The sequence below is a fragment of the Loxodonta africana genome, chromosome 25, assembly GCF_030014295.1.
Source record: "Loxodonta africana isolate mLoxAfr1 chromosome 25, mLoxAfr1.hap2, whole genome shotgun sequence".
NCBI classification, from domain to species: Eukaryota; Metazoa; Chordata; class Mammalia; order Proboscidea; family Elephantidae; genus Loxodonta; species Loxodonta africana.
In genome coordinates, this window is record NC_087366.1 from 31,126,454 (window position 1) to 31,143,896 (window position 17,443).

The 17,443-nt window shown below is 43.2% G+C and overlaps 1 protein-coding gene across 1 annotated transcript in view; it reads left to right on the top strand.

The window, feature by feature from the left end:
- Positions 1-12,954: 12,954 nt before the first annotated feature.
- Positions 12,955-17,443, top strand: part of GALNT2 (polypeptide N-acetylgalactosaminyltransferase 2) — a 269,895-nt gene continuing 265,406 nt past the window's right edge. The window contains exon 1 of the mRNA XM_003410890.4: positions 12,955-13,151. Within this exon, the coding sequence (XP_003410938.1) occupies positions 13,023-13,151 (129 nt within the window). The 5' untranslated portion in view covers positions 12,955-13,022. The remainder of the gene's footprint in view (positions 13,152-17,443) is intronic.

Sequence of the window (17,443 nt, forward strand, 5' to 3'; positions counted from 1 at the left end):
GGGCAAGTCACCACTTAGGAGACTTTGCTATCCAGCCCCTTACCTATTAAAACCATGGAAACCATGTACAAGGGCTGCAAGTGTGTGGCGATGTCTCAGAAGTTAAATAAAGGTAAAAACAATGAAAAAGGAGGAGTCATATGTCTGCCAGCTGCCTAGGGAAGCAAGAGTTGAGAGGCCTGAGCCGTGTAGCTTTAGCCAAATGAGTTCAGGTTTCTGCATATTTCTTTCCTGATCTGAAAAATTTAACTAATAATCAGGGCCTATCACATGGCAGGAGCCCTGGTGGCACAGTGGTTAAGAGCAACGGCAAGCTACCGCTGCTAACCGAAAGGTCGGTAGTTCAAATCTACCAGCCACTCCTTGGAAATCCTATGGGGCAGTTCTACTCTGTCCTATAGGGTCGCTATGAGTCAGAATCAAATCGATGGCAATGGATACAGATCACATGGCAAGGAGCCCTGATGGCGCAGTGGTTAAGCTCTCTGCTGCTAATGGTAAAGTCGGCAGTTGGAACTTAAGAGCCACTCTGTGGGAGAAAGATGTGGCAGTCTGCTACCATAAAGATGATAGCCTCAGAAACCCTGTGGGGCAGTTTTACTCTGCCCTGTAGGGTCTTTATGAGTTGGAAAGACTTGGCGACAACGGGACCACATGGCAGGAGTCCCTAGGTGTTGCAGATGGTAAGCACACTAGGCTATTAACTGAAAAGTTGGAGGTTCGAGTCCACCCAGAGGGACCTTGGAAAAAAGACGTGGTGATCTATTTTTCACAAATCAGCCATTGAAAACCCTAAGGAGCACAATTCTACTCTGACAGGTACGGAGTCCCCATGCGTGGGAACCGACGTGAAAGCAACTGGTTAGAACATTGCAAGGCAAATCACTCTTCTTTCTCTTCCTCTTTTAAAATAATGTTCATCTTACAGAAAAATTGCAAAAAACAATACAGAGAACCACACTAATCATTTTAATATTTTGCCGCATTTGTTTTATTATTCTTTTTCCTGAATCTTTTGCAAGTAGTTGGATTCCCCTTTAACATTGTTGTTTTTAGGTGCCGTTGAGTCCGTTCCGACTCCCAGGGACGCCATGTGGGACAGGAGGAAACACTGCCCAGTCCTGCGCCATGCTCCTAGTCGTTGCTCACCCTTTCGTACTTCAGTGCGTATTGACTAAGAACAAAAACATTCTCCTACGTAACCGCAGTACAGTTTGAAAATCAGAAAACTTGACACTGACATAACACTATCGTCTAATCTATAGACCAGAGTCCATTTCTGTTAATTGTCCCAACCATACGCTCTACAGCTTTTTTTTACCCTCCAGTATAGGATCCAGTCCGGGATTTTGTATTTTTAGTTACCCTGTTTTTTTTTTTTTTCTGTTTACTTAGGTCCTTTAATGTGGGACAGTTTCTTACCCTTTCTTTGTCCTTCATAACAGTGACATTTTTGAAGAATACAAAGAAGTTATTTTATGAAATGCTCCTCAATTTCTTTATTCATGATTAGATTCCAGTTGTGCATTCCTGGCCAGAATACTGAAACAGTGCTGGCGTGTCCTTCTCCGAGCATCTCTGCAGACACATATCTGTAAAATAGCTTAACGGCTATACCCATAAAAAAAAAATACACAGGAAAAAAAAGGGGGGGTTATTTTCTAGTCTGAGGGTATATAGCCAGGTACTTTATTCAAAAGTTACTTTGTTTTTGTTTTTGCTTTGTTATCCCTTTTTAATACGGTTATGGCATTCATTTGCAGTTTAGTTGGGTTCCTATGTTTTTGTTAGTACTCATTTTTAGGTTTTTCCCCCATGTTTGTTGATTAAATTTTAATTTTTAGTATGTTGAACACTAACATGCTTCACAAATTCAAAGTTACAAACTTACTCCCCTTATTCCTTCCGCCTCTTCCCTCTACCCCTTGTAGGTAATCAATTTCACTGTTTCCTGGTTTATACTTACTGTGTGCATTTTTATGTTTTGCCAAAATAATCAGAAATAGGTATATTTTCTTATTTTCCTACCTTTCTTATCAAAAAGTAGCATACGATATATACTTTATTGCACTTTGCTTTTTCATTTAATAATATATCCTGGAAATCACTCCATATCATTTCACGGAAGTCTTCCTTATTCTTTTTTATACTCTGCTCAACGGAAGTTTTTTAAAGCATTTTTAAACTATTGCCAATTTGATGGTGGGAGAAACAGTATGGCCCTAGTTTTAACTGGGAAACCCTGGTGGCGTAGTGGTTAAGTGCTACAGCTGCTAACCAATAGGTCAGCAGTTCGAATCCACCAGGCGCTCCTGGGAAACTCTATGGGGCAGTTCTACTCTGTCCTATAGGGTCGCTATGAGTCGGAATCGACTTGAGGGCAGTGGGTTTGGGTTTTTTAGTTTTTTAATTTGTGATTCTATTGTGAATGAAGTTTAACATTTTTTCATATGTGGAAGGGCTATTTTTAGATCTTTTGTAAATTCTATTTATGTGTTTTGCCTCGTTTTTGTAGGATTTAATGTCTTTTTTCCTTCAATGTTCAAAAGTTTATATTAGCCTATTACCTATTTAGGAGCCGTGATGACTAAGTTGTTAAAGTGTTCGGCTGCTAACCAAAAGGTCAAAAGTTTGAACCCTTTAGCCGCTCCATGGAGAAAGATATGGCAGTCCGCTTCGGTAAAAATCACAGCCTTGGAAACCCTATGGGGCAGTTCTACCCTGTCCAATAGGGTCTCTATGAGTGGGAATGGACTTGATGGCAATGGGTTTATTACCTATTTGTCTACGATATGTGTGCAAATATTTTCTTCCAGTTTGTCCTTTGTTTTTTGACTTTGCTAATATTTTTTTATTGCAAATTTTAAAAGGTCAAATTTTCAGTCTTTTTAAATTACTATATATATTTATTTATTTATGAGCAGCTTTAGGTTTAGAGAAAAACTGAGCAGAAAGTACATTATCCTCCCGCGGTGGGCGGGGCCATTCCCTCTATTATTAACATCTTGCATTAGTGTGACACATTTGTTGCAAGTGATGAACAAATACTGATAAATTACTGTTAACTAAGGGCCAGAGTTTACATTAGGGTTCACTCTTTGTGTTGTATAGTCATATGGGTTTTGACAAATGTATAGTCATGTACCCAACATTACAGTATCACATAGAGTAGCTTCACTGCCCTTAAAATATCCTGTGCTTCAGCTATTCATTGGTACTCCTCTCTCCCTGAACCCCTGGCAACCACTGATCTTTTCACTCTCTCTATAGTTTTGCCTTTCCCAAAATGTCACATAGTTGGAATCTTATAGCTGTAGCCTTTTCAGACTGGCTTCTTTCATTTTGTTGTTGTTATTAGGTGCTATAGAGTCAGTTCTGACTCATAGTGACCCTATGTCCAACAGAACAAAACACTGCCCAATTCTTCACCATCCTCACAATCGTTGTTATACTTGAGCCCATTGTTGCAGCCACTGTGTCAGTCCAGCTCATTGAGGGTCTTTCACTTTTTCACTGACTCTCTACTTTACCAAGCATGATGTCCTTCTTCAGGACTGGTCCTTTCTAATAACATGTCCAAAGTATGTGAGACAAAGTCTTGCCATCCTTGCTTCTAATGAGCATTCCGGCTGTATTTCTTCCAAGACAGATTTGTTCATTCCTCTGGCACTCCACGGTATATTCAATATTCTTCGCCAACACTATAATTCAAAGGCATTAACTCTTCTTCCATCTCCCTTATTCATTGTTCAAGCTTTCACGTGCATATGAGGCAATTGAAAACACCATGGCTTGAGTCAGGTGTACCTTAGTCCTTGAAATGACACCTTTGCTTTTTAACACTTTAAAGAGATCTTTTGCAGAAGGCTTGTGCAACGCAATGCATCATTTGATTTCTTGACTGCTGCCTTCATGGGTGTTGATTGTGGATCCAAGTAAAATGAAATTCTTGACAACTTAAAACTTTTGTCCATTTATCATGATGTTGCTTATTGGTCCGGTTGCGAAGGTTTTTGTTTTATGTTGAGGTGCAATCCATACTGAAGACTGCGGTCTTTGATCTTCATCAGTGTTTCAAGTCCTCTTCACTTTTAGCAGGCAAGGTTGTGTCATCTGCATAACGCAGGTTGTTAATGAGTCTTCCTCCAATCCTGACGCCATGTTCTTTTTCCCATAGTCCAGCCTCTCAGATTATATGCTCAACATATAATACATACAATACGTATTTATAGTCTGCATGTCTTTTCGTGGCTTGTTAGCTCATTTCTTTGTATCACGATAATATTTCATTGTATGGATGTACCGCAGATTGTGTATCCATTCATCTATTGGAGGACATCTTGGTTGCTTCCAAATTTTGGTAATTATAAGTAAAACTGCTACAAGCATTTATGTTGCAGGATTTTGTGTGGACATAAGTTTTCACATTAGTTGGGTACATACCAAAGAATGTGATTGCTGGATTTTATGGTAAGACTACGTTTAGTTTTGTAAGAAACTGCCAAACTGTCTTCCACAGTGGCTGTAACATTCTGCATTTCCACCAGCAATGGAGAGTTCCTGTGGTTCCACACTGTTGCTAGCACTTGGTCTTGTCAGTGTTCTGGATTTTAGCCGTTCTAGTAGGTGTGTGTCCAACACCTGCCTGTCAGTTTGCTGTACTGTTGTGGCTGGCATGTTGCTACAATGCTGAAAACTATGCCATTGCTATTTCAAATCCAGCAGGGTCACACATGGTGGACAGGTTTCAGTAGAGCTTCCAGACTAAGACAGATTAGGAAGAAAGGCCTGGCAATCTACTTCCAAAAATTAGTCAATGAAAATCCTATGGATCACAACAGCATATTATCCAATAGAGTGCTGGAAGATGAGCTCCCTAGGGTGAAAGTGAAAAACACTGACAGTAATGAAGATGGCACAGAACTGGACAACTTTTCCTTCTGCTATAGATAGGTCACCATGAGTCAAAGTCAACTCAGTAGAACTGACAACAACAATAGGTCTGTAGTGGTATCACAATTTTTTAATTTGTAATTCCCTAACGACATATGATATTGAGCATCTTCTCATATGCTTATTTGCCTTCTTTATATCTTTTTTTGGTGAGATGTCTGTTCAGATAGTTTGCCTATTTTTTAATTGGGTTGTTTGTTCTATTATTGTTGAGTTTTAAGAGTTCTTTGTATATTTTGGATACAAGTCTTTTATCAAATATATGTTTTGCAAATATTTCCTGCCAGTCTGTGACCTGTCTTTTCATTTTTTAAATCAATCATTTATTTTATTGCACCTTGATTTTTTTAATTCAAAAATATTTTAATCAACTTTATTAAGGTATAATTTACATACGCCATTTTCAATAAATATTTTGATGAGTTTCAACAAATTTCTACATCTGTATAAAGACCCATACAATAAAAATATAGATCATTTCCAAAAGTTCCTTTGTGCCCTTGCTCTGAAATCTGCTATCCATCTAACACTCATAGCCCTAGGCAGCAACTGATCTTCTTTGCATCACCATAGCTGAGATTTTCTAGAATTTCATGAAAATGGAATCCATAAAATGTACTTTTTTGTGCCTGGTTTCTTTGGGTCAAGATAACGCCTTTGGGAGTCATCTATGTTATTGTATTCTTCCCCTTTTATGGGGAGCAGGATTCTGTTATATGATTATATGATACTTTGTTATTACGGTGTTGAAGGGCATTTGGATTATTTCCAGTTTGAGCTGCTATGAAAAAAAAAAAAAGCTGCAAGAACATTTGTGTACAAGTCCTTACACAGACCCATGTTTTTGTATCTTGGGTAAGTATGCTGTCATCCTGTAAGTATATATTTAACTTTATAAGAAACTGCCAAACTTTTCCAAAGTGGTTGTACAATTTTGTATTCCCACCAGCAGTATCTGAGAGTTCCAGTTGCTCCACATTTTTGTCAACATGTGGTACAGTTGGTTCTTTTAATTTTAGCCATTCTAGTGGTGCAGTGGTTAAGAGATTGGCTGCTAAACCAAGACTGCTCTTTGGAGATCCTATAGCGCAGTTCTGCTCTATCCTATGGGATCACTATGAGTCGGAATCGACTTGATGGCAGGGGGTTTGGTTTGGCTTGGAGTGAGTATACATCAGTATCTTGTGGTGATTTTAATTTGTGTTTGTTGGATTACTAATGATGTTGAGCTCTTTTCATGTGCTTAATGGCCATTTGTATATCTTCTTTTGTGAAGTGTTTTTCAAAAAATTTTTTGTTATTTTTAAAAATTTGGCAGTCTTCTTGTGACTCATTTGTAAGTCATTTTTTATATTCTGGTTATAAGTCAGATATATATATAAATAAATAATGTTTTGTACAAGTATTTTCATCTTTTATAATCTTATCTTTTGAATAGCAGAAGTTCTTAATTCTGATAACATCCAATTTTTCAATTATTTTTTAATGGATGTGAGTATGGAAAATGTAGGTGGGTTGACTATGGTGGCTGTGTGCTGCATCAAATTAGTTAAGCTAGAACTATGTTTTTCAGTATCCCCCTCATGTTATGGATTGAATTATGTCAACCATAACACGTGTTGGAATCCTAACCCCTATACCTGTGGATGTAATCCTATTTGAAAATACAATTTTCTTTGTTATGTTATTGAGGCCATATCAATGTAGGATGTGCCCTAAACATAAATCACCTTTGAATTATAAAAAGACCAGAACAGACACAGAGACAAGCAAGCACAAAAGAAGGGAGACAGTACTTACCTGAAGATGGCTGCGGCAGATGAATGTACAAACCCTGGGATTCCAGGGATTGCTGGCTACTAGAAGCTCCCAAGAAATTTGGAAGACAGCTACCTGACCAACCGACTGGAAGAGATCCGTATTTGTGCCCCTTCCAAAGAAAGGTGACCCAACAGAATGTAGAAATTATTGTTAATATTACACACAAGTAAAATTTTAATGAAGATAATTCAGAAGTGGTTGCAGCAGGAATTCAACAGGGAACTGCCAGAAATTCAAGCCAGATTCAGAGGAGCATGTGAAATGACGGATATCATTGCTGATGTCAGATAGATCTTGGTTGAAAGCAGGGAATACCAGGAAGATGTATACCTGTGTTTTATTGACTATGCCAAGGCACAGTTGTTGTTGTTAGGTGCCATCAAGTTGATTCCAACTCATAGTCAAGCTATGTACAACAGAAAGAAACATTGCCCCGGTCCTGCACCATCCTCACAGAGGCTGCAGCCACTGTGTCAGTCCATCTTGTTAAGGCTCATCCTCTTTTTCACTGACCCTTTACTTTACCAAGCACGATGTCCTTCCTAGGGATTGACCCTCCTGATAACATGTCCAAAGCATGTGAGACATAGTCTCGCCATCCTTGCTTCTAAGGAGCATTCTGGCTGTACTTCTTCCAAGACAGGTTTGTTCATTCCTCTGGCAGTCCATGGTAAAATTCGACTGTGTGAATTGTAACAAATTATGAATAACATTGCAAAGAATGGGAATTTTGGAACATTTAATTGTACTCACACAGAACCTGCACATAGACCAAGAGACAGTCCTTCAAACAGAACAAGGAGATACCATGTGGTTTAAAATGAGGAAAGGTGTGTGCCAGGGCTGTATCCTTTCACCATACTTATTCGATCTGTATGTTGAGCAAATAATCTGATAAGATGGACTACATGAAGAAGAAGGGGCATCAGGATTGGAGGAAGACTCATTAACAACCTGAGATATGCATGTGACACAACCTTGCTCGCTGAAAGTGAAGAGGAAGCACTTACTGATGAAGATCAAAGAGGATAGCCTTTAGTATGGGTTACGCCTCAACATAAAGAAAACAAAAATCCTCACAACTAGACCAATAAGCGACGTCATAATAAATGGAGAAAAGACTGAACTTGTCAAGGATTTCATTTTACTTGGATCCCAAATCAATGCCTATGAACCCAGCAGTCAAGCAATCAAATGACTTTTTGTATTGGGCAGATCTGCCACAAAAAAACCCCAAAACCAAACCCATTGCTGTCCAGTCGATTCCAACTCATAGCAACCCTACAGGACAGAGTAGAATTGCCCCAGAGGATTCCAAAGAGTAGCTGGTGGATTTGGAGTGCTGACCTTTTGATGAGCAGCCAAGTTCTTCAACCACTGTGCCACCAGGGCTCTCTGCTACAAAAGACCTCTTTAAAGTGTTAAAAAGCAAAGATGTCACTTTGAGGACTAAGGTGCACCTGACCCAAGCCATGGAAATTTCAGTCACTTCATATGCATGCAAAAGCTGGACAGTGAATAGGGGAGGCCGAAGAAGAATTGATGCCTTTGAATTACGGTGCTGGCTAAGAGTGTTGACTATACCATGGACTGCTATAAGAACGAACAAATCTATCTTGGAGGAAGATAGAAGCAATGATGGGGAGACTTCGTCTCACGTACTTTGGACAAGTTATCAGGAGGGGGCAGTCCCTAGAGAAAAGCATCATGCCAGGTAAAGTGGAGGGTCAACAAAAAAGAGGAAGGCTTTCAAGGAGATGGATTGATACAGTGGCTGCAATGATGGGCTCAAGCACAGCAACAATTGTGAGAATGGAGCAGGACTGGGCATTGTTTTATTCCTTTGCATACAGGGTCGCTATGAATCAGAACTGACTTGATGGCAACGAACAACAACAGAAGCTTGAATAAAGAAGGATGGACTTCCCCTTAAATCCACATGCTAAATTTGGACTTCGAGACTCCTAAACTGTGAGAAAATAAATTTCTATTATTTGAAACCACCCACTTGTAGTATTTCTGTTTCAGCAGCACTAGCAAACTAAGACGCCTGTCAATATGGCAATAGGACTTGGCTCCTAGAGAAATTTGTGTGAGATGTGGAATACAGAAGTGCAGTATTAGCTTCCATACTCAAAAGGAATACAGGACCTAGGCTCCACTGCAGCTCACACACGAGTGACTTGCTCACTTACCTTGGTAGGGGGCTGCATCCAGTCCCCAGCAATTTCAGTTCTCTCGAGAGCTCCTCCTTCAGCTCTGAGTTCTGGGCCAAGCGCCTGTGCAGGCCTGTGCTGAAGGATTCTCGCCTCTGCTGTTGGTCACTGCACCATCAAACTGTTTGTCCACGTGGATCCCAGTTTGTTCTAATAGAGTGTGTTTTATCCTTGCAGTTTCTACTCTGTCCTTGCACTTCCCTACTTTTTACCTAGCTTTTCTCTTGACTGCCAGGGCTGCCAACCGACGGTGGCTTCAGACCTATTGCTACGCACACTGGAAAAAGACCTCCACAGGCTTTTTCACCAGCTCCCACATGGGACAAGATCGAATCCCTATAATACAGCCTTTATTCTATGTCATTAACGATGGTTCTGATTGTCTGATCAAATTCTAACTGATAGAACAGGTATGTCTTCATTGAGAGGTGAAGTTTTTAGCTATAATTTTTTTCTTCATCTCTTTTGGAGCCCTGGTGGCACAGTGGTTAAGACCTTGGTTGCTAATCAGAAGGTTGATGGTTCCAATCCACCAGCTGCTCCTTGGAAACCCTGTGGGGCAGTTCTACTCTGTTCTATAGGGTTTCTGTGAGTCGATGGCGATGGATTGGTTCATTTAATGCTCTTTGGTTTATTCTCTTGGCACTGTATTAGGATTTACAGCTCCTGCTCTTTAGAGAGAAAATATTTATTGTGTTGCTATCTGTATTTGGTGTATATTATTTTCTAATTTAAAATAAAATTATTTTAGTAGTTTGGAATGTTTATATTTGGTTTTAGTGGTTAAACTTTTATATTGCCCTTAATTCTTTTTATCTTTCTTAACCTTTTAATATCCTGTCAGTTTTATGTTCCCTTTTCTCTTCTTCAATTTTTTAGTTGCACCTGTTCTACTTTGTCAGGAATTTTAATGTGTACATATTATTATCCTACCAATTAAATATAGTAAACATTCTCCTTTTGCTGGTTTCCTTGGTTATCTCTTGACTGGAGGAAGTGCATTCTCTAAGATTCCTCAGAAAAGGTCTGTATGTACAGTATTCTTGGAATTCTGTACTCAGTTTGCATCCTTTTTTCTACAGCCTGGATACTTGAAGAACAGATTGGACAGATAGAAAACCCTTGGCTGGTACTTTCTTTCCTTGAGTTTGTTTCTTCTAAATACTGCTCCACTGTTGCCTTGTTCTATATGTTGCTCTCAAGAAGTCTGGTGCCAGTCTGTATTTTTACCCTTATAAGTCAATCTTTTTGCCTTTTAAACCTAATAAATCATCTTTTAGTAAGATATGTTTTGGAGTTGATTAATTCCAGGTCTGGAAGATACTTTGCATATATAGATTTATATTTTCTCTTATTTCTGGATTATCTTCTGGGATTATAGTTTTAATACTAATTTTGTCCAATGATTTGGTGTTTCCTCTATAGCAGCTTCAGTTATACACATCTTGGTCCTTCTTTCCAGACCCACACTTCAACCACTTCTCTCTGAATTTTCCCCTTTCTTCATCTTCTTTTCAATGTCTTAATTGTTTTTTTTTTTTTTTTTTTGCCATTATTCAATACCTTTTTACACATTTTCCTTTGAATTTATTCTCCCTTGGGCACCTTATAACTATTCTTTGTTTCTGAGATAATTTTGTTTTTATTTTCAGTTTCTTTTCTGAATTTGATCAACGCTTATTGCATTTCTATTTTTTTTGTCCAGTCTTTTTACATTTCTCATTGAATTTGATTCTAGGTGGATATGTTATATATGTGTGTGTATATATGAGTATAAGATATATCTATAGTCCAAATATATGCTTCATGATAATTCATTCAGTTGGATGTGTGGTGTTCAAATTTTCTTGTTTGAAAACATTTTGGGGGGGGTCGCAAAAAATTTTCATCAGCCGAAATGTTATGATTCACTCTTTCTTCAGCAGAAATGTAATTAATTTTCTATTTTCCTTTTTCAGTAGCTCTGTATGCAGTTGACTTGATTTTTCTGTTAGTAAGCTTTTTGGGGGCAGGGTTCTCTGCCTAATTTATTTTTGGGCAGGGGCCTTAGAAACTTAGAAGGTAATTTTCAAGGGCAGATTAGTTCCTTCAAGAGCGTACTCTTTTATCTGTCTAGAGAGTGCAGTTTTTAATAGATAATGTTGGTGTTTGGGACGTGTTGTTGTTGTTAGGTACCACTGAATTTGTTCCGTATTTCTGCAGGCTCTTTATTTTCCCTTCTTACTTCTGTTTTCCCCTTCATTTCCAGGCCTCCAACGGGCATTACCCTTTCTCTATTTATCTAATTTTCTTCCCCCAGAAACAAGGCTTCTGCAAGGCTTCTGCAAGGCTGTTACCCCATCTTGTTCTCTTTCAAACCTCTTCCCTCCAACAGTCAAGTGACCTGTGTTTAGTTTTTAGTTCTTGGTGTTGGATTTTCTCTTCATAAACCAAATCTGTTGCCTTTGAGTTGATTCCGACTCATAGCTATCCCTATAGACAGAATAGAACTGCCCCATAGGGCTTCCAAGGAGTGGCTGATGGATTCAAACTGTAGACGTTAAGGTTAGCAGCCAAGCTCTTAACCACTGTGCCACCGGGGTTCCTTTTCTCTTCACAGTGGTGGAGAGAGTCTGTGCTTCCTTTAAGACCTTAACAGCAGTGGAAGAATTTCTGTTGGAAAATGGTATCTTCCCCCCACCCCCTACTTAAGAAGTACTTTGAAGCTCAGTTCACCACGTTGTTTCCTAATAGTGTTGAAAGCTTTGTTTTTTGTTGTTGTTGAGGATGTGTGTGGATTTGGATTCAGGCAGCTGCCATTATCCTCTAGACTGGGAGGCTACTGAAATCACTTTTATAGTTATATGTGCTAAGTAACATTTATTTCCTTCTTCGGAACATGGGAAATTTTTCACATAGCAAAGACATACTCAAGGTTAGATTCTGTCAGACAGATCTGTCTTCCTGCATTTTCAAAGATGCTTTATTGTGCTAACACTTCTTTCTTCTTCTAAGAATGAAATCTCTGAAAGAGAAAGAATGCTTTTTATATATATCCAGGTTACTTCTTCCTCATTCCATATTCGTTAAGAAAAAAATCCCGCTTTCATGAGCTCCGTTCATTCCCCAAAACATTCCTTTGAAAATTACCTTCTCAGTTTCTACCTTAAGGTCTCACCTCTGCCCCAAAACAAACAAAAATTAACACATGGAGATAAGGAATATTTTCCTGCAAAATAGTAAGAAGACTGTAAGCGGCAGCAAAGTCGGGTTGGTGGTGGTGGCTACACCACCAAAAAACTCGGGACATTTGGCCAATACCGGGAAGCTTTGTAGGGTCGCTACGAGTCAGAATTGACTCAAGGGCAGTGGGTTTGGTTTGGTTTTGGTTTTTTAAAGGTCTGAAGACTCAAAGACCGAAGACTAAGACGTGACAGTCTGCGCAGAGAAGCGCCGAGGCACCACTGCCACCGTGAACGCGGCTGCGACTGTCCGTGTGTGCGCGTGTGTGTGCGCACGTGCGCGCGCTCTCTCGGTCCCGGGGCAGCCACCTGTCACTCACGAAGCGGGGCAGGTCGGCGGCGCGGAGGCCGGCGAGGAAAGGCGGGCGGGCGTCCGACGGGGAGGAGCCCGCAGGCGAGGCGGGGCGGGGCGGGGCGGGGCGGTGGGAAGCGCGGAGGCCTTCCCGGTGGAGGCCCGGCTTGCTGCCGCCATGGAGACGCGGCTCGCCCCGCCTCCCGGCCCGGCGCCCCAGTCCCCATCGCCGCCGCGGATTGGTCGCCCTTTGCTCCCTGACCCGGCTCACCGCCTCCGAAGCCGGCTGCTTCCTGCTCGGGCGGTCGCGGCCGCCGGCCTGGGGAGGAGCTCCGTGCCCTGCGCCGCGAGGGACGAGCCGCGTCTGCGCCGGCTCAGGGTGCCGAGCAGAAAGGCTGGAGGAGGAGCCGCCGCCGCCCCGCCCCGCGCCCCCGCCCTCTGGCTCGCGCCGCTGAGTCCGGGCGGCCGCTCAGGCAGCATTCGGAGCAGCCGGCGGCCGAGCCCGCGGGGGTCGGGAGAATGCGGCGGCGCTCGCGGATGCTGCTCTGCTTCGCCTTTCTCTGGGTGCTGGGCATCGCCTACTACATGTACTCGGGGGGTGGCTCCGCGCTGGCCGGGGGCGCGGGCGGCGCTGGCGCCGGCAGGAAGGTGAGTGCGGCCCGGCTCCTCGCGCTCGCTCGGGGGCTCGGCGCTGGCGGGAGCGCTCCCCGGGCCCTTCCGGACGCTGCCTTGCCCGCCGTCGCCTCCTCCTTGCGAGCCTGCGAGCTCCTGGCGCTCCCTCTGCGCCGCCGCAAACCCCTCGGGGTGGCTGCGGGGCATCCGGGTGTCCGCCGGCTCCACACTCTTCTCCCCGGAGAAAGTCCCGCATCCCCCGGCCCGCACTCGCCGCGCGGTCTGAACCTCAGTTTCCCAGGTCCGGGGCGCAATCGGCCCTTGCGCGGCTCGGCGGGGGCTCCTGGAGGGGCGACAGGGCCAGCGCAAGCCCGAGGGAGCGTCGAGTTTCCTCTCGGGTCCCCGGGCTGACGTCCCTCCCCGCTCTGCCCCCCACATCCGAAGTTGGTTCTTGGCCGCTTGCCGGAGCCCCATCTCCTCGGTGGAACGGGTAGGGGTGGGGAGAGGAAGGGGAGGCGGTCGCCTTCCCAACGTGTGTTGTAGATTTGGACAGAGGAGTCTGAGAGTTTCTTTTCAGCCTTCTTTAACCAGCGGCAACACATTCTCACCCTCATTCCTCCGTCCTCCCCTCAGAGAGGGGTCTGGGTATCTGCCCCCTTCTCTGTCCTTTCGTCTCGAGGGGACAGCCCAGCTGGTGCCAAATAAAACAGACACCCCGGCTTGTAAGCAGAGGGCCACAGAGCCGCTGTCCCCCGCGCGAGGCCTGTCACGGACATTACCCTTCGGCCTGGGGCGGCCGCCGTTTTCTTCGGAAGCCTCGGCGTTACCCTCTGCTAACTTGGCACCCAGGGCTCCATCCCGCCGCTGGCCGTCCGGGCCCCCCTGCACCTTTTCCCAGCCGCGTTTCCTGTCGCTTTGCTGGGATAGGTCTCCTTTCTCGGCGTGTGTTTTAAGAAAGCACCAAGGGCCAAATGATAGGGCCGTGGGAACTGTGTGGACCACTCCACACCTTCTCAGCGTCCCCGGCCCCGGGGCTGGGAGAAATGGAGCGCCTAGGAGCCTGAGCGGCTGGTCCTGCGGCCAGGCGCCGGCAGAGAAGGAGGTGTGTCAGGCTTCTTCGGGCTCCTGCACCTCTCCACTGGTGCTGCTTGTTGATTGTTAATGGCTCATAGGCTTCGAAAGCAATGTTCTTTCCCCAAATCCTGTAACTCTCATTACTGTGACTTTCCTTGTCACAGTAGACCCAGGGAATTCTGAGTTAGGGGATGTGAACCAGGGCGCGCTTGAATTGCAGGCTGGCTTGGAACAAGGGAATGGTATCCTGGATCAAGCCAAAAGGGAATAATTGTAGATTAGCAGGTTTCAACCCTGGAGTCAGTCAGACTCTTAATGTTAAGGCTGAGGTTCTGTTGCTTAAGAGGTTTCCTTGCTTGCTTGCTTCCTTCCCAGCTAAAGGTATTATAATTAAAAAAAAAAGATTTTTTTTTTGATGGCATAAATTCTTGATAAATTTCATGGGCTTGCATTACCTGGAGGGACAGAAGTGAAAACAGTTTCTCCAAGAGCGTAATTATCCTAGCTTGCATCTGAGCTGACATTGTACTCTTAGCTCTATTTTTTCCATTTCTTTTTAATGCAGGGCAGCCATTGTATATTTACACGAAGTCCCCTTATTCTTAAATCAAATGGTAAAGGGCAGCGCAAGCCAGTGAAGCAGTGCAGCCATTGGAGACTACGATCATGTTTAACTGGACTGTTAAAAAATTTTTTTTCCCAGTAGCCTGTGCCTTGGCAGGTCCTGATGGAACAGTGTGCTGGTGGGACCTGGCAAAGCTTTTTGTCTTCCGTGCAAAGGAAATCCGAACAAATAAGCCAGACTTGGTCTTTCTCTTTTCTTGGTTTGCCACTTACATTAGTACTGTATGTGTGATCAGAAACAGAAATAGCCCTGCATTGGCATTGGAGAGGCTGGTTCCTCTGGGACCTCACTGGTAGACTTCAGCTGGTGTATAGTTTTTGAGGGGTCTGCCATGTTGACCTCAGAAGCGTGATTCTTAGTTGAAAAACAAATCCAGAAACTGCTTGTGGTATGGCCTGGTGGCAGTAGGAAGGTACAGAGACCGTGTAGAAACAAGTGGCAGAAATGAACAATTACACATGGATTGGCAATTTGGGATATTCTGTTCTGTCAACTAACCATAAAATTTAATCCTAGCCCTTAGAGTGGTTTAGAGGTTTGCAGGTTGAGGAAGAGGTGTGTAAATGCAATAGCTTTTTCACATTGCTACAGAAGACATTCACTTAGTGTGGTGGACCCTGATGCAAAGAGACGAAGCGCTAAGACATTCCTGGAGGGGATGAATAGAACCCTGCTGTCGTGAATATTCTAATCTATAGGGAAACGATATAGCCTTTTTTCCTCCTGAATTATTTCCTTGGATTTGGGGACTAGAAAATCTCTCCAAATTTAGTTCATCCTCATGATTAAAGGAAATATGTGGTTTATTTAGCTTATAAAGTGTCGGTATAAAAAGATAATATGGTATGCAAAGGCAGAGTTTAAATACTAGCTAGTTTTTTTAGATAAGAGTGGAGCTATACTTCTTGTTTCATACTATACGAGTCAGGGGTCTAATCCCGTATTTAGACTATTTCTCTGCCTCTCAAGGTTTTTCAGAGGTACCAGGCTTCAGTAGTAGGCTTTTGGGAATTGTCTGGCGGGAGCTTGACTAGTATTTCTGCTGCTTCAGCAGCCCAGCTCGGGCTTGTCATTGTGTGCCCTGCCTGTTAACTCATCTCAGAACTGTTATTCTCCATTTGGCAAACCCCAGAAAGCCACCTCACCTCAGATTGCAGATTTCGTCAACTAGACAGGAGTGAGTGCCAGCAGTCCTCCATACCCTGCTCTCCTGCTCAGGACTCTTGACACTGAGGTTCAGAGGGAGTGTGTGTGCTGAAGTAATTTATACACGATGTTGTTTACAATTACATTTCATTTACATTTATCTAGACCTCCCCCCATATTTTGCTCTTTACATCTAAATTGATGGTTTGCACTCCAAGGATGCTTTTCCTTTGAGCTTCTTAAATGCCTTAAAAATTTAATCATGTTAAGTCTCCCCTGGGCCTTGGTATGTTGGCAGTGGATAGATCCGCAGAAGAGAGGACTTTCCATTGAAATGAAGCTGCCTCTGGGTGAAATGAGGGTGTTTAGGATAGAAAGGGAAGGGTTTTCCAGTATATGAAGAATCTCTACTGAAATGGTACTTTTGATGCAGTGTGTCAAGCCTAAGACTCCTTGCCTGAGCTCTGCACCACCTTGGGAGGTAAGAGAAGTGTTAGCCGAAGGAACTGACCAAGGGCCCAAGCAGCCTGAGGAGCACTTTCCCAGGTGACACCAGCCTTCCTCAGCTGAGCTGGCCACAGTCCCAGGTCCTGAAGTCCCTGGTCTCGACAGTCCAAGGATAGAGGAAAACTTGGGTATAATCTTGTAGGAAAGCATTTGAGGAGGAAGGGATGGGAGTGTTTTTGGAACACTGAGGGGCTGGAACATGGTATACGTGTAGGGAAACAACAGGATGTAAAACTGGAAAAGGAATTTGTGCCTGAATTGTAGAGGCTCTGAACACCAAGGTGGCTTGTAGGTTCATAGGGAACCAGTCATGCTTTTTGAGCTGCATAGTAGGCATTCAATGAAAGTAAATGGCAGAAATCCAATTTTGCAGCACAGAGTGAGACGTAGCTTTCTACCCCTTTCAGCTTAATGGCTTTTATTAATTTATTGAGCTCTCTGAGCTGGTTTCCTCACCTTTACTGTGAGGGCAATCATTTTTACCTTGTGGTCTTTTTTGAGGATTAAATGCCTTTGGAAGGTGCTGACAAATAGTAGGCACTGCAAAAATGGTACCTCAAAACAGCAGTAAAACCAACCAGCCATCCAAACAAAAAAAAATAATAAAAAAGAAAAGCCTAAATATCCGCTTGAGAATACAGTGAGCCAGGTATTTAAATGTTTTCTTGATCCTGGAAAATTGCTGATGTCTCACTTTGGGCAGTTTTTATCCCTCATCCATACCTTCAAGGTTGATTTCACTGGTTCACTTGGGGATTATACTATGACCCTTGCCTCCCGTTGAGGACTGACTCTTTGAACCATCCCGACACTGTACTCTCTTATGCCCTCAGGTAGGCAACAAACATGAAAGTGGGAGGATATATGTGACCTTGGCTGGTTGGAGAAAGAGTTGGAAGTGTTATGGTGGATACCTCCCAAATGTGATACCTGTGGTGGGGAAGGTAGCCCTGGCTTCCTCTCCCTGCCCAGTTCC